The sequence below is a fragment of the Pogonomyrmex barbatus genome, unplaced genomic scaffold (assembly GCF_055798465.1).
Source record: "Pogonomyrmex barbatus isolate J1 unplaced genomic scaffold, ASM5579846v1 scaffold1, whole genome shotgun sequence".
Classification (NCBI taxonomy): Eukaryota; Metazoa; Arthropoda; class Insecta; order Hymenoptera; family Formicidae; genus Pogonomyrmex; species Pogonomyrmex barbatus.
The window spans coordinates 24,227,033-24,254,436 of record NW_028297098.1 but is presented as its reverse complement, the minus strand read 5'-3'; the positions used below and the strand labels follow the sequence as shown (position 1 = coordinate 24,254,436).

The 27,404-nt window shown below is 46.4% G+C and overlaps 1 protein-coding gene across 3 annotated transcripts in view; it reads right to left on the bottom strand.

Moving 5' to 3' along the window:
• The window catches only part of LOC105434364 (LIM domain only protein 3), a 52,875-nt gene that overhangs the window by 3,917 nt on the left and 21,554 nt on the right, over positions 1 to 27,404 (bottom strand). Inside the window, exons 1-3 of one of the 3 annotated variants that reach the window (XM_011650075.2) lie at positions 17,749 to 18,134; positions 5,650 to 5,761; positions 5,084 to 5,347 (exon numbers count right to left, since the gene is read on the bottom strand). In XM_011650075.2, coding sequence (XP_011648377.2) covers positions 5,084 to 5,347; positions 5,650 to 5,738 — 353 coding nt within the window. In that variant the 5' untranslated portion in view covers positions 5,739 to 5,761; positions 17,749 to 18,134. Of the gene's footprint in view, positions 1 to 5,083; positions 5,348 to 5,649; positions 5,762 to 7,386; positions 7,940 to 17,748; positions 18,135 to 27,404 lie in introns of those variants that run through there. The other 2 variants (XM_011650076.3, XM_011650074.2) reach the window with 2 other exon arrangements.

The window sequence follows — 27,404 nt, the reverse complement described above, 5'->3', positions numbered from 1 at the left end:
TTGCACGAAAAATATATTGCTGTTTGACGCAATAAATATATCACAAAAAGAATTTCTTTTAAAAACGTTAAATATTTATTTTCATGGAATATATCAAACTTTCTCTCCGCTAAAAATACAACCTCCGTTAAAAATACGTCTTCACTAAATAATAACATAAATAAATAGCAAGATAAAAGATAATTTAATTAGATGAGAGTTTTGTTCTTTACAAGAAGTAAAATAATAATAGTGTTTTTCTTATCGAGTCAGAAATAAAAGATCGACAAAGAAAGTTACAATAACCGCAAATTAAATGAATTAATCAAAATAATGCTTGTCGTTATCGCAATCGATATTCCTATTGGCTTTCACCATTCGTGCGCGGTATAATCGGACGGAAGCGTATTTGTATTTCACCATTAGTCATCTCTCATTAATCTCAGGGCAGTTTGTGTGCAAGGCGGGCAGGAAAAAGAAAAAAGAATTAATATCCGGGCTTTAACGGCAATATTCTCGACGGCTTAAACGAAAATAATCCTTGTAACGCTTTGGAATACCTTTTTCGGCCGTCTGGCTAGAGGCAGATACTGTGTCATAATTGCGCGGGCAATGGAATTATCGCGTTGCACGAGCGCAGTCATTCCCGGGGCCTTCCATTATGCGCGCGCGAATAATGCCGCGCAAAACCCGATCCTTTCTCGCGAAAACGGCGCAAATGTCTGGCCACGGAATGATATCGGCCAACCCCGTAATTTTCCACCTAGCCTCTCGGCATTTTTACACGCTCGTGTCGCTCTAAAATCATCGCGACGTCAGACGATTACGAATATTTTATACTTCATCTATCGTGTGAATCGCACTCGAACAAATAAGGATGATTAAAAATTAAAAGTAAAACGTAACGTTACCCGTGATATCAATTCTGCATCTCTGATGCCTCGTCATCTTTTATGATTAATTAATAATGTAGGCAGAGAGAGAGAGAGAGAGAGAGAGAGAGAGAGAGAGAGAGAGAGAGAATAATGCTACGGAAGCTGTGCGGAACATGGTAATAAAAGTTGAGAAGTTATCAGAGTGACGCAGAAATATGTCGCAAGACGTCCGCGTTTTTCATCGAGTACGGAAATATTTTTATCCACCGTCACGGGGCGAAATATTAAAATCGCGGTCGGGCGAAGCCCTTTTTACAAAGTTTTCATTTCCATTTGTATCGGAGCTCATCGCGTAACGCTCGCGCGAGCCAAGTCATAAACGTTTAAAACTTGATTTATCTCTCGCTCCGCGTTCATCGCAATGAGAACAAATTCGCCGCCACTGCCACCGCCACCGCCGCCACCGTCGTGGCGAACGCTTTATTACAGCGCGAATGCATCTAGCACGCCCGCACCTACGTAATTGGCGCAATTCCGTAAGTGTTTCCATTCAATTTTCTTTTTATTACGTGCTCGCCAGCCGCCTGCCTCCCAGCGTGCCTCGTCGCACGCGGTACTTTACCCCCTCCCCCCCTCCCACCCCCGTGCGTCGCGGGATACATCACGTTGTTTACGGCCGTTTTGACACGTTTCACGGCACCCGGGAGCCCGCGACGCGTTGCAATTTCTTCATTCTTTGAAAGTTCAAGGGAGAAATCGCTGGGCGAAAGATATTGTCACCGTGAGACCGAGCCTGTGTGCCTACGGTTCATCAGTTACCAATTTGTTCCGCAAAGTTTCGTGGAATTAAAACCTTCGGCGAAGAGGAACATTCTATTTTCTGAGCGCGATCACGCGACGATTGCGGCAGTCTTAAATCGACCTCGCTTTATGAACGTTACGGGACGCGTGAGAAGCATCGGGTCGTTGGATCGCCCCGCGCCGCGAGGGTAGTTTAGGAGGGGATGAAGTCGCGCGAAAGAGAACTCTCGGGTCTCTGCATGGAAAATTTCAATCTGGACGGCGCTCAGATAACTCGGTTGAATTTTTAACCGAGGGTAGCCCGGCTGCAGGACAATGCAGGGGGATGGGAGAGAGCCAGGTGGGAGGAGGCGGAGGAGGCGATGCGCGCGAAGACGACGTTCGGTCGATGCGCTAGAAAGGTGCAAGGGCGGAAAGGAGTCACTGCGATTCAATAAATGATACCACCGTTGGCAATGCGTGACCCCGTTAGAGAGGCACTTTACGGGCTGCACCGTCGACGTAGCCGTAGCTCTCAAAGAGTAATATCGTCCTCTGCGCGCGAGCTTCGGCGCATCAAAGTTTCAGCGGCCTCGCTGCGCGCGTCTCGCGCCAGTTTCTCAGATAAAATCTTTATTCGACGCACCGCGGCGTGAATCGCGGAAATTGCGGCCCGAGTGTCGATCCGAAGGCATACACGCGAGCGCAATCCGGAATCCTTGCATACGAAACGGACGACCGTCGCGATGTTATCATAAATATAATGAAAAAGCACACGCGATAATGCGTACAACATTATATATTATAGTCGTGCGAGTATGTGAATAATTAATGCCATTGGGTAAAGGTATGTTACGCTGTAATTTCGAGGAAAGTAGCGGTTGTCTGCGAGCGAGAAATTGTGCATCGTTTGTAATTTCGTCGAATCTCGTTCCGGCGCGCGATATCAAATCCAAGTCGCAAGGGCGAAAGTTTAATCGAGTAGTCATTATGTTTGACCGGATTCGACGGAAGCAAAGAAATCGGGGAAGAGTGGCAGGGGGGGGGTGGCGAATATGCGGAAGCCCGCGCTTGCGCTGGGGTGCATATGTGTATATTCGTGTGCATCGAGGGCGAAAGAGAAAGAAAGAGAGGGGGAGAGGGGCGAGAGAGAGCTAATTGCATCGGTAAATCATCCTCTAACCAGGAGGGTGGGAGCCTAGTCGCCGCCACTGGCAACCCTTTATTCTGTGTTATTACAGTCTAAAGTTACCCCGTGTAATTGTTGCTGTTTAATTGCAAACTCTAAGTCGTCTCGTTACAGGACGCGCAGCGCTGCGAGTAATTGCCCTCTTCAAATTTACCTACCTACGTACCTGCTTTTTAGCGGCACGATCGCAGGCGCGCAGGGGTCGCACCGAATATTCCGCATCAGGCATATTTTATCGCACGCGCTCGCGCGCTTTAATTGCGCTCGTACATCATCCGCGACACGCAACGCGATTGTTACAACAAATATAATGGCTAGACTGAGTGTACACGGCCGTCTCAATTTACTTCTTCACAATCTCCATTTCCCCCGGTTCCGAAAGCCCCCCCCCTCTCCCTCCCTCCTCCCCTCGTTGCGACTGTCGGCGATTCGTACTCGCGACCGCAAACGTCACGCGTCCGCGATTCTTTCCAAAGGACCCCAACGCCGCGACACGTCCCTCCCCTCCGTACGGATTCGTTTTTGATCCTGACGTGCGCGCCTACCCTACTACCCTTACCCTACCCCTACGGGCAGTCTCGCCGCGAGTCCCCGAGCCGCGAGGCGGGGGCATTGTCGAAGATAGACAATGCCGGACGATAAAAACGTAAAATTGATGCTCTTTTGTTCACATTGTTTGAGACGCCGCGCAACGTTTGCCACACGCCTGGACGAGCCATTGCTATTGGCTTGAAACTACATCCTCCACCTCCGGCTCCTCTATCATATCCCGCGTCCTGCTCCCTCTTTCTCGCTATCTCTCTGTGAGCCATTCTCTGCCGACAGAGCGGCTGCAGATTCTCTCTCTTCGCTCTATCTGCTCTCTCTCCTGGACGTTGTTTCCTCCCCAAAACGAGTCACTTCGTCCGTAAGCCAGCATTGTATCGCTTCGCTTGCTTTGTGCACTCGTTTGTACGTTTCCCGCCATTGAATCCCGCGACAGGTCTCCGCTGCCTCGTCGTTGCCACATATTGTTTACACGTCGTGCCGTGACCCAGGGATAATTAAAACGATCGGAGAAAAAGAGTAACGGATGATAACGCACGAGTTTGATAGATAGCGATCCGCGCGCGGATGATCTTACTCACTACAATTGAATTTTATCAATGCTGCGCCTTTCTACTACTCACTCTTTAGCAATGTACGATTTATGTGAGATCTAAAAGAAGTTAACATATGTGTTCTATTTGCAAATATGATTTCAATCGAACGCGAAAATAGGCGCTAGTCGGATATTACATAAGGTAATAGGTCTGAAAAGATAATAGATGAGACGAGGACGAGATAGAGAAAGAGAGAGGGTCCATTTATCTTCTCTCCCCTTTTAAGAAAATTGTGAAAGAAATTTATGAAATTTAACTAAGCTAAATTAGGATAAACTTAGAGAAAAAAAATTCTATTAAAAAAACGATAAAAATTTGGTATTATGGATTTGGTATTTGAAATTATGATCAATCTTTACATTTCTCATCCTTTGATCAAAGGACGAAAACAATGAAGGCATATTACGCATTTTAGCAGATGGCGAACCGATGTCGTGGGGATGCGCGAGGACGTGCCGCGAGATTTCACGACCGCGTCGGTCCGGAGAACGGCATCGCGAAAGAAGGAGAGCTCATGGCGCGGAAAGCGCAGAGTGATTTCCCAGCTGACCTGTAAAGCAACCTATCCCTTAAGCTCCCCCTTCCCCGTTGAGTCTGTCTCGCGGACTAGTAGTCTGTTCCCCGTGGCCGTTCCTCGCCCTCACCTATGGCCCAAGCGACGGGGAAGATGCATCGTCATGAAAGTGAACAATGGAAAATAAAGAAGGATGGTTGGGTGAGGAAGGGAGTAGGAAGTGAATTTACCGATTCTAGTATTCCACCGGTTGTCCCGCGTTTTTACGTCGCGCAGTAATTTTTAATAATTGAGTTTTCCCCTCCAACAAATCTTATTTCTGTTTCCGGAATTCTTTCCATTCATCATTTAATGATACACACAAATCGCGGATTTTTAAATAAATCCTATGCGGTCACGCGCTGTATTTCTCTTTACACTTTCCAAACTAAAAGTGAGACTCAAAGTAAATCCATCATAAAGTCATGCTTCAAATCGGGGAATAAACGAAAAGGTTTCTCGCTAAAGAAAGATCGGATAATAAAGATAATCCTCGTTAGGAGAGTGGAAAATCTAGTGATCTATCTAGTAGTATCTATAGGATAATTCTGTCGTGCGCACTCACCGATGAGTGCACTGCTGGCAGGCGAAACAGTCGAGATGATAGACGTTCGTTCTGGCCCTCATGACCATCTCGAACGCCGGTATTTGCTTATTACATGCCGCGCAGCATCCCGTGTTCCCGAAGAGCCTGAGGTAGTCCCTCTTACAGAGGATAAGATTAGCTTTGGTGTAGAGGGTAGAGCCAACTTCGCCTAACCTACAGTCGCAGCATCCGCACTTGAGACAGTCCTCGTGCCAGTAGAGGTCCAGGGCCTTGAGGAGGTACCTGAAGGACCGACCGTAGTTTTCGTTCTTACCGGCCGTTAAGTCTTGAAAATACCTCTCTTATCTCGATATTTGATACATATTTTTCGTAAAACACGGCTATAATATTTTTAACGAAGCGAGAAGAGAACCGCACGAAAGAGAGATCGGAGATCGATACCTCCGTCGTCTGTCCTTGCGACAAAAATAATATATTGCATGTAACAACGCAACAGACTTATTAACGAGGAAACGGGGGAGAAATAAACGAGACGTTTCCTTAAAAAATGCAAATTGCACTAAAATAGGTATGCCGTCATTTACCTCTCCGTAATTGTCTTCCCGCAGCCGGCGCACTCCTGCTGCGTCGAACCATTTTTATTCGTCTCGGATTTGCTCACGTCCATAGTCATCGTGATCTCAGCTACGGCGCCGTCTGAAATATTAAAAGCAAAAATCGAATCGTTTACAATTGTATTCCCATCTGTTGCTAAAAAAAAGAAATAGACATTCAAAGTAGCGATATAAAAGAATCCTTTAAAAAACCTGCTACAATTCCCTAGCATTGTGACAGAACTTCGAACAAATAATCGCTAACCACATCAGATTTATAACTGCCGAGTGCCAGTTTCGATAAATGCGAGACGAAATAAAACTTTTTCAGCAAGCCTCCTTCGAGAGGAGGCTCAGCTTGAGAGAAAAAGTCGCGCCCGCGACGAGAGAATTATACGCGCGGCGTCATCGTTTCGAAATTTGCACGACTCGAAATTTGATTTTCCCCCGAGTTAATGAGAACCTCCCCGCGTATTCAGACGCGTCATATGCATTTGCGCCGTGTTTTTAAGGGGCGACACCGCGGACAGTTGGCGTGCCGTGCACGCCCGTTCCGCTGTTATAAGCGTCTCCGAGCGTCGTAAGTGGCTGACAGCACGCAATAATTAGCGCGGCTAATTGGAACCGTGTCTGCGCTCGTCCTCGCGCGCCCAGACTCCAATAAGCACCGATGCGCTCGCGTCACGAACGCCGCCGGAATCTTTCGCGATGCATAAAACATTTCCTTTTTCGTCTTGTTCCCTCTCTTCCCCCTCCCCCTTCTCTTCTCCCTTTTCTTTTCGATCTGCCGGCATCAACCGTCCCGCGAAGCGGACGCACCCGACTCGGTCGGGTGTTCTACAGGCGAAAATAAATTTCTCCATAGCGCCAATTATTTTCATCGCTTAGTTTCACAATCGGAAACTGAAGAGCTTTATCCTATCCAAATGAGCTTCTTCTTCAAACGCTGCATTCTCACTCGGGAATGTTAACAGTGAATAATCGACTCGTACAAAATTTTTATTTTGTATTTCACGCGATGAAATTAATATGTTATAATGGCATTCTCAATTCTCGGAAATCGTGGATTTGGATCGCGTGATTTGTGCCGCTACAGCAACCGCTTGAGGAACGAATTAAAAATGCGATTGTATCCGATTTAGATCTCGTAACGTTTTGGAGAATCTGAGGAGAGGGTAGGGGATGAAAATTGCATTTGCGACTGCGAGAACGCAGTTATGTTCTTCCGAGGCGATCCGTGTAACACTTGGCGATGACATAAGGGGGCCAGTAACCTTTGCCATTACCGCCACCGCCACCGCCGCCGTGCCGTACAGAAACGACGACGAGCAGGCGGACGCGCGGCGGGGGCTTAATTAATTAGCCGGATACTTTGAGTAACAATCCATTATTACATACAAACATCCTCGGCCTCGGGGCCGAGCTGCAGCTTTATGCTGCTAATTGGCCTTCTCAAAGCCGGGAGAGACCCGGGCACGAGTTATAAACGCCACTGCTTCCCTCTCTGGCCCCTCGCGGCCCGCAGCCACCGCACCGTACCGCGTCGTGCCGCACCGCACCGAATCCTCCGCTACCCCGCTCTTTCATCCTCTCCCGGTTCCAATTTTCTCTCTCGCTACTATCCACCACCAACCCCTTCTCTCTCTCTCTCCCTCTCTCTCTCTCTCTCTCTCTCTCTCTCTCTCTCTCTCTCTCTCTCTCTCTCTCTCTCCTTTCTCTCCATCTCACCTGTCCTTCTCTATCTCGTTATCTCGCTCCATCCTCTTCCTCCTTTCGCCTCTGCCTCATCCCCATCGCCGCATCACTTCAGCCGCGTGCTCCGCAATACACGTAAAACGCATACAATCGCGCGGATACGCTCGCCCACTCGCGCCCACCCCCTCTCACGTTCATACACATGCACTAAGACAAAATGGGTGAGGAGATAGGCGAGGGGGTGCGAGAGGTGGACGAAAGGAAAGAGCAAACGAGATACGAAGAAGAGAAAGAGAGACGCAAGGGACGGGAGGAAGCGGGGTTGGACGGATAGCGCTAATAACGCGCTCGTGACGCAAAAAAAAGGAAGAAGTATAATTGCCAGCTCTCGTGGCAGGTATTTTTCAAATAGGACCCCGTCCGTTAATTGGAGGGCAAATTAAAGAGGCGCCGCCGAGGAAAAAAACATCATCCTCCCCCCCGCCTCGTTTCCTCCCGCGGTGCGCCTCCCACGTTGGTATATCCAAGAGCCGCCTCGTGATTTGTCAAACGACCCGTACGCTTCGTTTTTCCCCGGATCTAGTTTTTTTTAATGATTCTCCTCTCTTAGTCCGATTGACATCCCGATAGAATTTAAAAAAAAAAAAAAATTGCGCGCACCGTACGATAGGCCGCGAAAAGACGTGGCTAACGATGACGGTTTTTAAGCTCTTTCCCGATTAAAAAAAAAATCCGGTAATGCTAATTGCGCGATCGATAACTGATCGCTCGGAATGAACCCGACCAGATGAATGAGTTCGCCCGTGGATAAATTCGCGACTGGGAGAAGCTCGTCTGTTCTCCGCGTTTCGCAAACGCTATAGCTACGCACACAACATATTTGATCGCGATGGTTGCAGAGATACAATAAAAAAAAAAATAGATGTTACTTTATCCTTTTTATTGGCAAATAGCGAATATCGAAATTGCCGATACTCGCGAACAAATTAAAAGTTCAATGCGTAGGTACCAAAATACCAAATAAAAAAAAAAAAAAAAAATCAGGGAGAAATTAATCATTCGGTGAAAAATTTCGAGCCTGTTGCTGCGAGAATTCGCACATCGTACACTGATTAAAATTACTCGCCTGTCGCGATCATAAGTTCATCTGGCTCGTTCAAAAACAAATGATCTAAAATCGGAAAAATGCATTTAAATCGGTGAAATATTAATATCTAAAAAAAAAAATTTTTTTTATTTCTGCAGTATCTTATCCTTGGAAGGGAATGCCAGATTAGGCGGCCGAGAAAGTTTCTTAAATCGATAACACAGTCAAATGAAATGTATTTAGAAACTTGTGTAAAAGTCCCCTAAGAAATGAGAAAAGGGAGAGAATATAATTTTTTTCACGAATTTCATAATATCGGGATATTATGATTTGTTTGCCACTCTGAGTGATGGGCTGCTTTACACAAGAACATTTCGGATATTGGTATTATCTTGTGGATGTCGTCGCGGACAACGTCGATGCTTATAAAACGAAATTGCAAAAGGACGAAATTCGCTCGTCGCGATTTACGGCGTCTTTTACTACTGTCGGTCTTATGGAAATTAGACTCTTTACTACGGCGATATCCTCTCGAATCTCCCCAAGAATTTTCAGGGATCTTTTAAAACGCAGCGATTTCATCATAAACAATGCGTCGCGCCAGACAGGAAATTTCACGTATCCGATCCGCGATAAGAATGGAATGATGTTAATAATAAAAATCTTTCCGTTTGTTGATATTATCAGCGTTCGCCGTATTATATTTTGGACGATTGGAAACTAGCGGCCATCGTTTTATTTCTCCGGGCAAGGAGATCTCGAAGAAATTCGATCTTTCACCGATAAAATCGATCTCACGTCTCGGGCGCGTTGCGCGACAGTTCTCGTCTGCGAGATAGCATAATCGTAAAATGGCAAACTGATTTCGAGCGTTATATGGTTTTTCTGTGTCGGCGCGAACGGTCAATCTTCCCCTCTCAAATACGGGCGTACCTCGATATTCGATGGTGGAATCAGCAGCGGATACGGACTTTTTATTCGGTCAATATAAGGAGCACCCTATCGAGATTACGAAATTGCTCTAACAGCAATATAGAAGAAGTCTACCCCCGCGCTTCCAGACCTCCCTGCCCAAACTTGCGTCTCCCGTCGTTCGTCTATCCGGGGATCCCGTCGGAGCGGGCACAGAGCCGCTCTAGGTGGTTTAATAAAAATGTCAAATATAAAGTAGCCGGTGGGGACGGACGTTTAGGAAATAAATAAATGTAAAAGAAAGTCCGTGGAGGAGGAAAGAAGAAACTCCGGGAGCACACGGGACGGACAAATACGTAGACGGATATACGTGGACGGAGGAGGGCGGCGACGACGGGGAGGTGAAGTCGTCTCGCAGGAAAAACGGGAATATAGTGGACTCGATATATTATTACGGTTAAAGTCGGCGTGACGCATCCGGCTGACCTAAACTGCGAGTGACTGCACTCGCCAATTCAATCGGAAGCTTTCTTACGTCGGGAACTCGTATCGAAGATGCTCAATAAAATATGGCGCCTCGCCATAGCACAATACAACGGGATGGACGGATACAGTGAGAAGTCCGTTTATTAATACCCTCCCCCCCCCTCCGGATTGGAAAATTTCTCTTTAAGAGGAGAAATCGGAGAGAAGGGATGATAGGCTGTAATTTTGGGGCTTAATAATGATCCGACGGTTCTCTCCCCTGGCTGTGGATCCCGTGTCATTATACTATGAAGTGGAGAGACTGCTAATTAGTCATTAGCGTAGGAAAAAGACACCCTCAACGGGTGCTGCTGCAGCTGCGGAACGACGAGCAACTCTACCCGACGCTGACGACGACGACGACGACGACGACGACGATGACGACGACGACGACGACGACGATGACGACGACGACGACGACGACGACGACGACGACGACGACGACGACGACGACGACGACGACGACGACGACGACGACGACGACGACGACGACGACGACGACGACGACGACGACGACGACGACGACGACGACGACGACGACGACGACGACGACGACGACGACGATGATGAGGATGGTGCACGGCAAACTTGGGCAAACAGGGTGTAGCTGCGCTGGCCTACGTCTAATTGGACCCTAGCGACGTAAGTTCCACTAATTGAGACCGGCCTCGTAACTATCAACACCGCTACAAGGGTCCGTTCGTAAATTCTGAATGGACGAGCAACGATAACGATACGGATATACCGCCTTCGCTGATTGGGCGAACACTGGCAAAACTACGTCGCGACGTTGCAAGAGCTATCCGTAGTCATAGTCGTCGTCGTCGTCGTCGTCGTTGTCGACGACGTCGCCGGATGAGAGATAATTACAAGTTGTAAATTTACTATATTACTACGGTTAATGAGGGCGCGCGTAATTAGAACGAATACTTGTTCCACGCTGCGCACTTCAAACTATGTAGGTAATGGTCGATTAATTAATAGCCCCCGACGACCGGCCCTTAAACCACCGCCCGTAGACGGACACACGACTGATTGCGACTTCTTCGTTTCACGGTACAGATATTTTGAAGATGAGAGCGCGAAATAAATTATTTCTTAACTCTTCTTTATCCCGGGAATCCCTCCGCGAGGACACGGAGGACATCGGAGGGTATGCCGAAATAAAGGGCGAAGAAATGAATCGACAAAAAGGAAATGTAAGATGAGGGCGACGAGAGAGAGTAGGGCAAAGCCAAATTTTAATTCATCCCTGACAAAGGGGGGAGAGAGAGAGAGAGAGAGAGAGAGAGGGAGAGAAGGGGGGGCTACAACGAGAGGCTGTTCTTTCTCTCTCTGTTCTCTCGGGTCCTTCAGGACTATGGTATTCCATCCTTCAGGATCATTATATCGCCAATTAGAAGATAGCGGAGCATGGCGTCGCCTAACAAGCTTCCTGGGGGGGAAAGCTGGGTGGTAGGAGACGAGGAGGGCAGGCAGAGAGGGCGAGGACAGACCTACTCTCGCGTCGTTATACGACTATCGTACCAGTGCGGCGCAACGCGGAACGAAGCGGCGCCGCGATGCTTCGCGTCTCTCTTCGGCGCCACCACTATAAAATATTCACTGCAACTCGATGCTCCTGACCGGGCCGGCACTACGGTATAATTAAGACGCACGTGAGATCGTCTTGACGATGCCAATTGTGTTCGTTACGGATAAGGGTCTTCGGAACGCGGTACAGCTCGCAGGGGAGGAATATATATATATATATATATATATATATATATATATATATATATATATCGATCCAACTACGAGAAACCGAAATGACAAAAGAGCGAAATACAGCGGGCAAACTCGATTACAAAAAGGGACACGTTTTTGCCGTTTCGTGCAACATAATTTATTCGTTATAATATAAAATCTGAATAATGCCGTACTTTTCTCATCTTTAAAAAAAAAATCGTGGATGAGATTTTTTTAAATTTTGCATAATTTAACTTGTATAAATTTTTACTTTCCTTTGATCCTTCATAAAGTTTTTCGACATTTTAATCGCGATGTTTACTAAAACCAAAAATAAAAATCGTAACGTTTCGGAAGAGAGAGAGATTTTTTACTGAGGAAAGATGAAATCTTTTTCAAAAGATGTGTTTAAACAATAAAAATTTTATTGTGTGCAAACACTCGTCCATACTGACGACAGCCTCAGCAAAGTTTCCGATCGTTCTGAGCGATCGTCCTTCTTCCGGAAACAACGCGAATGTATACGAAAGGAATCGCCACGCAGGAATCGTTTCGAAGTCTTCGCGAAAGAGAAAGAGAGAGGAGGGGGGGAGGGAGTAAGGGAATCGACGTGGTAGCGCGGTAGCGATACACTTTTCTTCGTAGGCAATATTCATAAATCACCCTTCAGATCGCTCCCGCCCTCGCCGCGTTTTCGTCCCCTCCTCCTCTCCCCATCCGTCTCTTTCCATCCCTCTTATATACGCTTAGAATATAAGCGTCAGTTTTCTTTTTTCGGCGAAGGGATGCAGTGCCGGGGTCAACTTCCCCCGTGACCCCTCCCCCCCCTCCCCCCTCGACGGTCTTCCTCACCCTCCAAAAGTCCGTCGAAGGGAGGCGGGCGGTTGGAAAGGCGTGGAACCATAGGAACGAGTTAGTCCTGCGGTGGTGTGGGACTCGCTGAGAAGGGGTGGTCTCAGATTCTATTAAGATCTCAGTAAGTCTTGTTACACGGGGAGGCCACGCCGCAAATCTCGCAATAAAACAGCCACCGATATAACACCGATTCGGGGACCGTCGTCGTCTACCAGTAGCCCCATCCCCTATCTCTCCCGTCTTCGTAGCTGCGTCGTCGGCGACGTCGCGCGCGTTCCTCGTACGTACCGAAACTCCCCGCGGCGTGTCCCGGAGGAGAAGAGGAGAAGGAGAGAGAGGGAGAGGGGGGGGGGGGCAGAATTTATCTGCGGCACGCAGTATTCCGGAAGAGGAAAGTCACTAGTAACCCGAGCCCGAAACCCCGCAATTAGCTTTTTAGAATTGTTAACTCTCCGAATGCGCCATTCAATTTTCTCCTTATTTAAGCAATAAGAAATATTAGCCATTTCCGTGTACATTCACTGTTACGTATCTGTATTATACATAACGTTGATATTTCTGTTTCATTACATTTATAAAAACATTGTCATAATAAACTTTTCTTTTTCTAAGATCCTTCCCTTATCTATTATCTTTTAAAAGCTAATAGCGAATTCTCAGAGCTATCTATATATTCTATATATAAAATCTATATATCTATATATAAAATTTAAATTCGTCACGAATTATAACATAGATACGAAAATTATCGTCTTAAGTCTTAATCAAATCCATTATCGCGGGCATCGTGCCACTATGGCATGAAAGAAGCAACGAATGCAATATCTCTTTTTTGTGCGAAATTTTCACGTTCTCGCACTCGGTCTTCTACGGAATGTCGATTATGGAGAACCAACTCGAGTACCCGAAGAAAGTGAGGGAGTGAGGGAGGAGGGAGGGAGGGAGGAAGGGGGAGAGAGAGAAAGAGAGAGAGAGAACGGGCAGGGTGTGCCGATCGTGAGAGAGGGTCGCGTTCTCCAACCGAGGGTCCGAAATCAATCAAAACATTAATTGAAAGAGCCGAGAAGACAATGGAGTCGGCTTGGCTAAGGCGGTAGGTATGGATGGTCTTGATAATCGAAAGATATCCTGGCCAATAGCCGGTAACTCGCCGGAGCACACCGAACGAGTTGGAAAAGGAACTTTCTTCCGGGCTTCCTTTCTACGAGGAAGGAAGTAGAAAATTCGCGGCACGGAATCCTGGCGAATTGGAGAGAATGAAGAGGGGGAAAAAAAAGACGAAGACGAGAAAGAAACAGAGAGAGAGAGAGAGAGAGAGAGAGAGGGGGGGGGGGGAGGGAGAGATTGAAACAAAAATGTTCGACGATAAAGTGCTTTTTCTACGTAATCATCGCATTCCTTTCTTGTAAATAACGTCGTTTACGCGACGATATGCCAGGCGATCGCCCCTCGCCGAAGGAGCCCGCAACAAATTCGATTATCCGAGTCGATACAGAGTCGATCCGGGACGCCCGGCGTTAGCTGGCGGCTACGAGGCGAGTTAATGAACGCGCTCTCTATTCAATTGTTGACCGGTATTATTAGTACGGCGAACGTTAGCGCTTTATTAATTAACAAATCGATTTCGGTCGGTAACGAATGCTAATTATTCAACATCGGCCCGGTATTCGGTGCCACTGCGAATGGTTTTTTAATGAGAGAAGCTAATTGTACGAGGTGCTCTCAATAGCATCGCGCCGAAGGAGCAACCGTTGAGCGCCGATGAAACTTTTAACGATCGATAAAAGAATATTGCGGAATTTCGCGCCAGTGTCGTCCGCGTTGTCTCTGCTACACAGCGAGCTGTAATCGAAGCCCCCGTACCCCCGTAGCCTCGCCGTTGATTTATTAATTCCGTACAAAAATATTTCTTTCAATTTATCACGTGATTAAAAGTGTCTGCTGGATCGCGATTCGGATCGGAAAATCAAATTCAGATTTCAGTTCCAAGTACCGATGTACTTGGTACCGGGGTCGGTATTTCGGAGCGACACGTGCGACGTCCTAAGTACACAAGGGCACTACATACGGAGAAAAATCTCACAGGGAAAGAATATCGGGGCCGACGCCCCAGAAGGACGCGGCACTGCCACCTGGCGGTGTGCTCAAGGACCCACGAGAAGCTTCAATCGCCGTAAAAGCAACCCCCTCTGACCTAAGACGATGGAGAGAAAAGGACGGAACGAGGGCGATACAGAAGGGAGAGAGAGATAGAGGACGAAAGAGAAGAGAGTATCGAAGAGAGGGGAAGTAAAAGTTAGTAGCTCACCGAGGCGGACAGAGATAGAGTCCAGGAGGGGTTTGATAGACCGTTCGGGGGTTGGGACTGCGGGGAGAAGGAGACAGGGCGCGATGGTCAGCTCGCGAGATACACGTTCGACGGTGCGGCCGGGCCGACTTAAGAGGATTACATTTGATATTTCGATCGGGCAAAGTGGCTTTTTATTGGACATTCGCCGCGGAATTATCGCTGACTCGTGTCGAAAGGCATTACGCGCGCCCTGGCGTTATTAAATTATAGCAGCGGTCCGCTGGCACGCTATAATGTCCGGAAAATGGGGAAAACGTCGCTTGCGAAAAAAAAGAGATCTGTTTTCGGCGAAAGAGAGACTACTACTGCTATTTTCTAAATGAACACTCGCGATGAATACTCGCTTCGAGAATTGTTGGGTTCTCATTTTGAAATTTACGAGCGGTGTATACACATAAACTCGGAGTACTTAAATTAAATTTATTTACTTACGTTACTTCTATTTATGTGTGTGTTATTACTATCTACAGTTCCAAGTTTACAATTTTTAATTATAAAAAAAAAGCGGCAAAAGCTGCGTAAGAGCAACTTTAACCAATTTTTTAAAGACGCATTGTGCGTATTAAAAAGTGGTAACGACTGTTTTACTTTGTAATGGCGAGCAGCAGGGAAATTTTTTAACGCAATGAGGGTAGCGCGACACACTTTTGACTCAGCAGTCCGCGGTAATAAACCGACGAATTAGCAGCGGTAACAGTTAGAGTAGCGGCAGCAACAGCAGCAACAGCAACAGCAGCAGCAGCAGAGCAGCCTTGCCTCCTCTTTTAGCGCACGAAGCTAATTAGCCGCGGCAATTTGTCGGTGCGAAACAAACGCGGCCGGTCGAAGGTCTCGCGCGAGCTTTCTCGATTTATCCGCGCGCGCGTTAGCTGTACCTACCAACCTCCTATCGGAAGCGAACTTCAAACGAAATAATTAAGCGATTCTCTTTAGCCGGCCGGCTAACGAGCCCGCCGCCGGCTGAAACTAGTGCCAATTATCGGCATTCAAACGGACGAGTACACGCGGGTGGCCGACAGTTGAGACGTTCTCTCGGCGGGACGTCGAGACGGCGACGGTGGAGGAGGAGCTGGAGAAGAGGGAGAGAAGGGGAGAAAGTGGGAGAGGAAAGGTTGCCGATGAAGAAGACGACCGAGCCTTCGTGGAACAGGGCGGGATACTCGTCCGGACGGACAGTTAGCTTCATTATTTCGACTTCAACCGGCGCCCGACGACATATGTGGGAATAAAACGCGTTATGTGGCTACATGAGAAGGATGCATCTGTATCTTATCTTGAAAGAAGAGGAAGAGTAATAAAAAGTATTAAAAAGAAGAAGAAGAAGAAGATTGAAGACAGTGATATTTCCGGTTTTCTTTAATGAAGAGGTTCGTCAGCAACATTTATCCGCCGCAATTTTTTTTTTTCAATTTCTCAGTCGAAGATGAGGGCTTTTGATGTTCGACACTCGATAATCCGCCAATTAAGATTCTAATTAAATTTTCGCTACGCAAATAGAGGGTACACCTTATGCTAAAAGACGATCTTGTTTGTATTAACAATATTGTTTTTTTTTTTTTTTAAACACATACACGTCTTTTGGTAGAATATTCAAACTTGCGTTAGGAAAACATAATAGAAAATGAAAATTCTGTTTTAGAAATATAAAGAATGAAGTGATTACTTTTAGCTCGGAGCGATTACTTTATTGGATCATAAATCGACGGGCTCCTTCCCTTTATATATACATGTAATAAGAGTATATTTATAATTCGCTTGTCTCACATATAATGGCACATATAATAGGCTTTAAAATAAATTCCGAGGAGATATGTAATAACGTGCCATCCGATGAATCGCTCGCGAGATTGCACCTAGCGCTAATCTTCGTGAAAGCTTTGTCACGCGCTACAACTCGGCTCGCTCTTGCATATTGGATGACGATATCTCGAAAACGATTTATACATAGTGCATTACGTAATCTCATAGCATCCTGAGACATTAATCTAAGACGGTTCAATGAGGAAACGTACTTCTATTGTCATAAACGAATGAAATTATCTAATTAACTTTAAACACTACAATTTAAATTGAAGAAAAAAGAAAAAAAATGTTGTAAGCAAAAAATTTTAACTAAAATTTAATTTCATTCGCAAACTATTGCAAAAAGGCCCGTTGCTTACGGCGAGAAAAATAATTCATATAAGGATTAAATAATTTAATTAATGGCCGCAAAAGAATGTAAGAATGTATTAAACGTCTATTTAATTTTAATTAAACAAGAATCGGCGTCAATTAATCGCGTTTCCCTCGCAGGTAGCGCCAGCCGATAATCACGCGCCGTTACGACGATTCGGCGGGACAAAGGAATCGCGAGGTGAAGGGGCTGTGACGAGTCATTTCTAAGGATGCAGTTAATCCGCGTCGGCTAACGGCTAACGGCAGCCCTACAACGGGGGGGGGGGGGGAATCGCCTTAAAACGCGACCGGTAATTGGAACAGACGTCGGTCGATGAGAGACGGGACCCTCGCGCAAGATGCAAGCGTGCGAGAAGGGGGTGAATGACTATACAGAAGTATGCCAGCGCGTGCTTATCTGCCAAGCTAAAAAGCAAGACAGTTTATAATTAACGCGAGACTCTCACGCGACTTCTTTAGCAAATGCACGTTCATTTTATACCCCGTCTATACACACCGTGCGATCTTATCGGCGCGTTTTATTTTCTCCTTTCCTCTCATCCCGCATCTTATGTTTCGTAAATGTATTTCGCACAAATGTCACGCTGCGCGGAGAACACGAGAACGAGAGATTGATGTTACCTATCGTATCAAATTGAACAATTATACTCCGATCCCTCACGCTCTCTAATCAAATTTAAAGTTCCCCATCAAAGTCTAATTCTATTTCCCGTACGTCTATCTCGGCGTCTATCTGATCGTAATCTCTCATCGCATTTACCTGGCAACAATTTACCGCAGAAACAGCTTCCTTGCGAGACGGTGGTGTTTCCCGCTTAAGCTCTCCGCGTCATGTGGCACTGCACAAGACGCACGAAACGACCACCAATTTCCGTCGAAGAATCGTCCTTCCCCATCGATGATCAATTACCGTTTGATCGTTCGAGTTTATCAAGAATTTTCTCTACGATTCAACACGAATTCTCTCTCACGAGCGACGTCTCAAATTTCTCTATCAGCCTTGAAATATACGCGGCGACGAAGCGTGCGTGAGGAAACGTGCTCCCAAGTGGCGTCCCACGGAAAGTACCACGAAACCGCCGCTTCGGCGGTCGGCTATAAACTGTCGAGTGCCGCGTGCGGCCACGGCACGCCACCGAGAGTGATAAATCCCCACCATCACCTAGCCACCCTCTCTCGACGGCCTCCACCACCGTCGTTCGCGGTACCCCTACGCGTTTTCCCCACCACGTCAGAAATGCCACCACCAACGATCCTCCTTCGCGTTACCCCTCACGCGCGCGTGTCCTCTTTCTCTTTCTCTTTCGCTCCTTCTCTCTCTCCTCGCTTTCATCCCCCCCCCCTCTCCCGGCCGCTCATTCGCGCGCGTCGTCGATCCTTCAACTATCCGCGCTCCACCGCACAATTTAGCCTCTCCCCGCGCGCTGGCATCACGCCGGATGTACTCCGATTCGGAATAGCGGCCGCACTCCAGTCGATTAGGCGGCGCGTTTAGGACGGCGAGTTATGAGCCCTCGATTTCCAACGGCGACGAAGAGCGAGGGCGCGGAGGGTGGCTGATCGACAGGGGAGGGATGGAACGTGCCGCTACGACGTGCCGCCACGAAGTGAAGGCGACGGCGAATTGCGAGGGGATATCGATTATGGTACGCGCGCTGGTGTTTGTTTCTTTTTAATTTCGCGCCTGTCGACGTCCCGCGGAGGGTAAGAATCGACTTTGTTCGGGATTCGATAAGGAACGCGCGCGATCGTAATCACGATTAAATGAGGGATTCAATTGTCAACGATTTATCATAATGAATACGTAATGAATCGATATCTCGCAGACCTGATCGCAAATGCGAAGAAATGTAAAAAGGGACCAAACGAATAACAAAATGAAAAAGAATAACAAAATTAAAAATAAACTATATTACTTATGATTCTGTAGCGTAAAAATATCTTGTTCGTTATCGATGTAACATGATGCATTATTACGCGTTGTCATTAAGATATAATGTAATCAGCATTAAACTTATCGAAAGTTTCAATGCGTGTGTAATAAACTTATTTTCATAAAATATATTAATAGTAAAGAAAATAACATTATAAATGTTATTACCAGCAGGGTATACCGGAATTCCAATATATCTGTCGTATTATATTGTAGTAGGTAATTAAAAAGCTATTAGGAAATTGCTAGTCAAGATTAAAAAAAGAATTTGCTTTATTATAAACAGTTGTAATTAGTAATAAATTATCGTCGGTAATCACTAGGTATCTTATAATTTATAATAGAGAAATAGAGAAATATCTTTACTGTTTCAATGATTAAATTGGCTTTAGAGTAAATTATGAAAAGAAAAAGAGAAATACAATGAAGGTAAAAGATAATGCACAATAAAAAATGTATATATAATATTCTTTATATAAAGCATGACAGATTACGACGGAATCATTAATTATTACTCAGTAAATAAATTGGTAGTGAGGCTAATCGTACATAAGAGCCCTGTAGGATCCTTCTAAGGGACGATCACGCTCGTCGACGATCGTGAAATAGCTGTGGAGGATTAACCTCCGGCGTGGCGCGTTTCGCTCGACGGGATATCCCTAGAATCACCCCTACGAATTCCACCCTATCTACCATACCACCTACACGCAAACCGATGCAGGGGAGGTATATCCCCTCCGCACGTTCGCAACCCCTACCTCGCGGACACGCGCTTGCCACCCCTACGAAGCCACACCTCCCATTACAAAAATTACACCGGTCGCTGATTTAGTGTTCTGCGCCGATTCACGGTGGCGCCCGTGCGCGAGGGGGTGCAGGAATCGGTGGAAGAGGACGAGGACGAGAAGGAAGAGGAGGAAGGGGAGGAGGAGGAGAAGGTAGGCAAGGAGTCGCGCGAGGGTTGCGCGACGCAGGGTGGGGACGTAAGTAATGAAAGGGTTGCCGCCGGCTTCGAGAATCACGGAATCATTCGCCAGATTAAATTAGAAAGGCTACGACCTTTTTTTTTCCACTCCCATATACCGGTCCGATGAAATGGATTAAGCCGTGCTTATCGCCACCGCCGATGGTCGGCGGTCTCTTTTAATTACAAGCTGATTTATGACGTCACGTCTATCGCACAACCGCGGGAAGTCTAGGTTACCTCTCGGGAAGTAATGTTTCCAGAGGAAAAAAGAAACTTGGCGATCTTATCCGGCTTCATGCTTGTATTACTCCCCGCGTTAATCTCGGCGACGTTATCAAAAAAAATAGAGGGCAGCTTTTATACTTTCAACGAAAAATTTCCAACGACACCATCGTAAAAGGTGCTTTTACAGCGAATGGTCTAAAGAGCACTACGATAAGTTTCAAGTCAACGTTTCCTCAGCGAATCTTGAAACTCGAGGTTCAGTTACAGAGTTGTTTAATATTGAAAATTAAAGAGTTACGGCGAATAAGTTTCCAGAGCGTAAATAGGTAATAAAACTTCATTTGCCAATTAATCTCAGGTGTACTTTAACAGAAATTTAATTCGCGACTTAATTAGCGTTATTGAATGCCGTAAATTAAGAGCGAATGTCGGTTTACCGAGAAACTTAATATCGAAAAAATTCGAAGACCGAAAGGAAACGACATACGTTCTGATTTTCATCAAATTGATATCAGCTTCAAATGCAATGGGAGGGGAGGGGGAGAGGAGGGAAATCTCTAGTCGACAGGAAGCGCACGACGCCCGCGGCACCCTGTACGTACCCTATATATATATATATCGTCGCAAATTCAAAATCGCTATACGACGTTCGATAATAGTTCTCCCACGAGTATCGCGAGATGCGCGTTTCCAAAGCCTGCCGTTCTCCGAACGAAGAAGGAGAAAGCGAAATGCGAAAGAGCCCTGAAATTGCAAGGGGTGAGACGGGTCGAAAAGTAAGGGAGAAAAGTGTGTGCCGGGAGGGACAGAGGCATCGCGTGCACATCTATGTGCGTGTGGAGAAAATGTATGTGTTTGTGCAGGACGAAGGATAAGAGTGGAACGAGCGAGAAAGAGAGAGAGAGAGAGAGAGAGAGAGAGAGAGAGAGAGAGAAAGAGAGAGCGGGACGGAAAAGAGGAATGGGGAGCGTACTAATCACTTCTACGGACTTTAATGGAGGTTTTCTGTACGCCGTCTACTTTGTCCACGACTTATACTACTTCGAACCCCGTTGGAGCTCGGCGCGGAGCATTTGATAGAAAAAGCGGGCGGAAAGTAGCGTTACGTGTATTAAACTAAGCGGCACTCTCGCCGACCGCGCTCGCGATGCCCTTATCTCGCGAAAAAGCATTTAACGACGCGACGCGCCGCGTCGCGCCGGCGCGACGATAAATTCCGCGTCGAACTTGAAGAAGGCGATCCACGCGCGCGCGTTACGATGCCTCATGCCTCACGATTGCAAGAGGAAATAATAACTTTTCGAAAAGAATTTCATTTCTCTCTGCTCTGGACTCTGCGAAATCGAGTCGATTAAAAGATCACCAGAATATATGTGCTCCATAAGGGTGATGATAAATATTTTATACGGAATATCATTTTATTATATGCAAGAAACCTCGAATATTTTGCATATCTTGCAATTCTCCGATAGTTCTCAGTCGATAAGTGTATTCGTGTTTATTTAATTTTTCATTCGTTTTAATTTTTTTTACGAAAGTCTCAAAGCTGCTAGTTTGAGGAGGCTCGAAAAATTTTAAATCCGCGCTCGCTTGTCCGTCCACCTGAGCGCGCGCGGAAATAACCATCGGGGATGCTGCGGATTTGGAGTGACGCAGCCTGACAGCATCGACGCTCGCGCGGCGTGGATACTAAGAGCTTTTCTGGAAGAGCAGGGCTCCATTAGCCGACTCGCCTGTCTTCTGAGTCCATTACAAGATGAGCCGCCATCCTCCCGAATGACCTTCTCTCTCTCCACCCGCCCGCTTTTCCAACTCTCTCACTGACACGTCGCGATCTATCTCACACATTGCTCGTAGATACGCAAACTCGCTCGCTTTCAATTTCTCTCTCTCTCTCTCTCTCTCTCTCTCTCTCTCTCATCCTATTTCTTTGAATATATATGTGCACACATATAATATATTGCACCAGACCGTAAATACGATGCAATTTAAAAGATCAATCCCGTTCTTCGACATAAAGAACGGCGGCCCGACGTTGCTGAAGAACCGACGAATGAGAACGAAGACCGATCGCGCAAAAATTTTACACGGGACATTCTGCAGTATTAAAGAGTTGCACGTAAAAGAATTTACTATCAACACGTGGACACGTTTTCTCAATAACACACGTATCATTCAAAAATTTCTAACTGGCGCCAGTATTAGATATAATCTACATAATCTTTCACATGCTCCTTTTATCTACACTAATTTCGAACGAAATTAAAATTTCCTCCAATTTTTTGTACCACATGTGATACAAATCTTCCTATTCGATCGAAGAAATTTACACAAGAGACAACTGTGGACTGTCTTATTACTCGCGAAACGACGTAAGAAACGTGGGACAGGATTTCTTTCCCTCGCGCATTATTCTCGATAGAGAGAACACCACAAAACGATGAGAGTGGAGCCAGTCAAACGTGGAAGAGCGAGCGAGTGAGAGTAAGCGAGAGAGAGAGTGAACGAGCGAGAGAGAGAGAGAGAGAGAGAGAGAGAGAGAGAGAGAGAGAGAGAGAGAGAGAGAGAGAGAGATGGAGATGCCATGCCAGATGTACTTAAACTAAGAGCGCCGCTCCACCGCGGCGTCCCCTGATTTATTCACTCCGTGAAATTTTTACTCCCTCCGCGGGCCTTCGCTGCCCCAAACCGACATACGTCTTTGGAGTTGCTATGCGCGCGAAGCACCACGAGCTATCCACGAGACTATCCGGATAGCTGCCGCGTCTCTCGAGGTATTCCCGTGCCGGCAGTACTTTTCGAATAGTAAAATCCTTCGAAATTCTACGTTTCTGCAAAATTGTCGTCTCACCACTGCGCCGACTCCGATACATCCCGGGTAACGGATTAATACTTGATCATCCACAAAGATATTAACAAATTTATTCACGCTGCTTCTTCTTAGCGCAATATATATATATATATATATATATATATATGTATGGGGCAAAGGTGATGTAAAAAATAGTATGAATGATTGATCTCGTATCATTCTTACATCACAAATACTTCGCATTTCGTGAATATAGTATATCTCTTCTGTATATCTCTTCTGCATTGTATATCATATATTATTACGCAAAGTATTCCTCCGGTGTTCGCATTCAAGAGTTATACTAGCGCTAAGACGATGAAAAAATAAATACATAACAAGGTAAAATAAAAGTGCACGATGAAATACTTTTCTATAAAAATAGAAAAACTCTCTTTTTTTTTGGTCGTAATACGGATCTTATTCTATTATGTCTCATTTATTTATCTGGCTAGAAGCGGAAAGAGCGAGCGAAGAATAAGCAAAGAATAAGCGAACCTCCTAAGTATGACTGTTCAAATGTAAGCTCCGGTTCGCAAGCAGTCTGTCCTTCCGGCAATCACTTACCGGCTAATGCATTACTTGCGAGAGTATACGAGCACTCACGCGATTACATACTCGTCAAGTATCTCTACCTTTCGGTTGTACCTTCGGATCGGATTCTTATTCGCGGTACCCCCGCGGCATCCCCGCGAATTCCGCAGACTGCGATATCTCGCTAGCGGAGGAAAACGGCGGTTATAAGATACGAGTGTCAATCCCCAAACCGACGTGAAACTTTTCCCATCCACGCCGGTGGAGGAGGGGAACGAAATTCGCCCCCACACACACAGTCGGGATCGGTTTCGCGCGGGTGCGAATCGCGAAATGCGGAATAATGGAGCGCGCATCGAGGGTATTTGCGAGACAGTAATGAATAAATTGTTGGACGCGCGTCTGTACACGGCGACGGCACCGAAAAGCCAAGGTAGACAGACGGGCAGGCAAGCATGTGGGCGGATGGATATTGCTTAGCCCGCGCGAGAGACTAGGGAAGCCGCTCTTTCCTATATTATTCTCCCCCAACCTCTTCAGATCTCGTTCAGCGACTGCGCCGAGTGACGCGCCGTTCAAGCACCGTGAACCCGATGCTTGTCCCACGTTCCCTGTCTCGTTAAAGAAAAAGAAAAATGGTACGATGGACAGAACGTTCCCTCGACCGTGATACGAGAGTGCCGCGAGTCGATCGCAATAATTATCGCGTCCGATCGGCCGCGAGGGAACAACGTCGAGCGTCATTAGCGAAACCTAATCGGCGGAGTTAAATTTACAATGCGGCGCGATCGTGGAAATCGATTACTTCGCCGAATCCGAACGTGCAAAGCGCGGCTACGGATTCCTCCGGATCGATCGGATTCACCGTATACGCCGATTATCGGCGTCGAAACGAAGTGGGTAATCCAGGCTCGCTTTCCCCAACGCGACGCATGCAGGATTAAACGCAAGCTCGAAACCATCGGTAGCCGAGACAGGTAACTCGCCACGTCGACGGTATGAACGAGATACCCGACCCACACTCGTCTGCCGGCAATAATTGCCTTATTGACATTAATAAAACGAGCCGGATACCGTGTCATCGAGAGCTCCATAAACGTCTGTCTGCGTTGCGTCGCGTCGCGTCGCGTCGCGTGCACGCGTTCACCTTTCCGTCCTCACGGAAACCGTTATACCTTCACCGATTCCGGAAATCGTTTATCCAATTAACACAAGCTGAAGATTTTCCCAGCTCGATATTGGGCTATTTTGAGATTTTGGTTTAATCTGTATATCGATCAAAATTATGGAAACGAAATTAAAAATCTTTTGCTCTCTCGGAAACGAAGATTGAACTGCAAGATCGGCTAACATTTATCGCGTTATACTTATATATATATATATATCACTTTAATATCCACGAGTCAAGTATTACTGGCTTGGCACGAGTTAGACGATAAAGATTGCCAGCGAAGAGAAAGACCGAATGGAGGATGCCCCTCCGTCGCGAGAGACCGAAAGGTCGGCGGAGGAGCCGGGTAGCGCAAAGGGGATCGAGAGAAGAGGAGAAGGGTGGTTGGCGATATTTCACCGGTTTCGCGTGCAGGCGAACTTTAATAATATTCGTTCCATCAGGTATAGCCGGCCTCATATTAAGTCGGTCCGCGCGAACGAGGCGCCGCCTGAGCGGTGGAATATGATGAGTGGAGGGTGGAGGGTAAAGAGAAGAGAAAAGAGGACGCGGCACGACGGAGGAAGAGGAGGAGGAGGAGGAGGAGGAAGGAGGAGGAAGAGGAGGAAGTAGCGAAGAGAGGAGAGGCCGAGGCAAAAGGATCGAGGGTGGAAGCGACCGAAGGGGTGGGCCGACGAGGGCGCAGAATGAGACGTGTAATAAAGTGAGTTTTTAATTTCCACCAGTGCCGGTGGTTGGCCACCCCCGCGGGTAGGGGTTAGAAGCCCACGGGTTCGCCCCGTTGCCCGTGCCCCAGGCTCGCGGCCTGTCGGCTAGTATTACTAGATAAATCACCCAACAGGCAATAACCGCCCGTTCCACCCCCGGGCCCCGCTTCCGTTCGCCGACTTCGCTACCCACTTTCGGATCTCTGCCACCGACAGCACTGATACGCGACCGTTCGACGCTGAAACACCGTCCGCGTCGCTTGGAGAAAACGAGACGGCCGCGAGATTTCACGCCGGTTTCCGGATTCGGTTCCGCCAAACTTACCCCCTCTGATTGTTGGTCCAACTACTTCTTACTTCCCGTAAGAAGCGATGATAAATCCGTTAAAGGCATATTTTTAATTTCATGTCAACATGTTAAATTTTTTTATTATTTTTTATTGTTGAAAAGGCACAAATATGCAAAAATTGAAAATACATATTTTTACAAAAAAAATTACCACTTTTAAGGTGATATATAATGTTTGAGCTATATCAAAGAACGTTTATTTTATAAAAAAAAATGTCCCATAAAAGTAGAGTATATTTTTCGATGAACTTTTTTGAAGAACTTGTAGAACTATTTGCTTCGCACTCGACGTACAAATTTCGTAAACGAAAGATGATCTTCGATACGAGGAACGGACGAGAAACGAGGAATCGATTAAGTTTCACTTTTACCTAACCTGCTGGGACATCGTATACGGTAATGACACGTGTGCTAAAGTAATCGTTATAGCACTCCTTGCCTACAAAACGTAAGATCTTCGTTTCCGCCACGGTTATGGTAATCAACCCCTCCGCAAACGTTTGCGTTTAGTGTTTTACGGCGTCGGATTATACGTTGCGAAGACGGTGGCTGCGAAAGGACATAATGACGCTCATGATCAGATGATAATAAACGCAATAGCATTACCATAATTACGACAGCATTAGCTGTGCGCGATATTAACCTACTGCATAATACGCGCGCAAACTTTAGACATACGAGCGACGCTTCCTTGGGGAGGCAGCAGGCTGAAATTCCAAATGACGAGAAGGAAATTCTTACAGTCGAATCGTTCGTTCGACAACCCCCTCTTTTAAAAAAAACCTGTTAGGACAAAATGAATTATGAGAATTTTTGGTCGGAGAGAAAAAAATTTCCAATTTGTTTTCTTTCTGACGCTTTCGTGGGTCACTGACAAGTTCCTTTGCTCTTCGTATTGACGCGAGAGAAACACTTCGGCACTTATTGGGACGATATTTCCAGGTGGATTCCGCGGAACGCCGCACACGACGCCACCCGTCGTACGGGACCGTAAAATTTTGTCAGAATGCAAGTCCCGCTCTCTCCGCAGGACTCCCAGAGGATAACCTGAGAAAATACAAGAAGTCCCCCGGGGAAACGTTGCGGCTGGCGCTCGTAAGTTTACCGCCGCCGACAAATTAATGTCCCCGGATTACGGAAGCGGACCGCAGGGAAAGATTTCCGTCGAGGGCCGTCGAAGCCGTTTTCAAAATTTACTTTAAGCTGCGGCTACATTCGCATTTTCCGTACCGTCTCGCCCGCTTCCTTCGATTTACTCGCACGTTATTGCGAACGTCTCGCCTTTCGGTACTCTCGCGTCTGGTACGTCTCGCCCCATTTCGTCCCCCTCTTCCGTCTCTCTCTCTCTCTCTCTCCGGCCCCAATTTGAGATATAAAATATATAAAAACAGTAGCGATAAGAACGCACGTAAAACATTTAAAAATTAATACGGTATGCCTCAAAATGCTCACAGTAATAAATTCGGCGTATTTAATAATAAAACGACTAGTCATCATTTGTTAACAAATTATTAAGCTGGTTAAAAAATAATGGTCATTAATTTGACATAACATTATGAAAAAATGATATTATATTCCAGAGAAATTAATTTATATGATAATTAATATTAATCCATATATCGTTTCAATGTTTATATTATCAGTTTGTTAACTGTGTATCACCTATATAATATTACCTA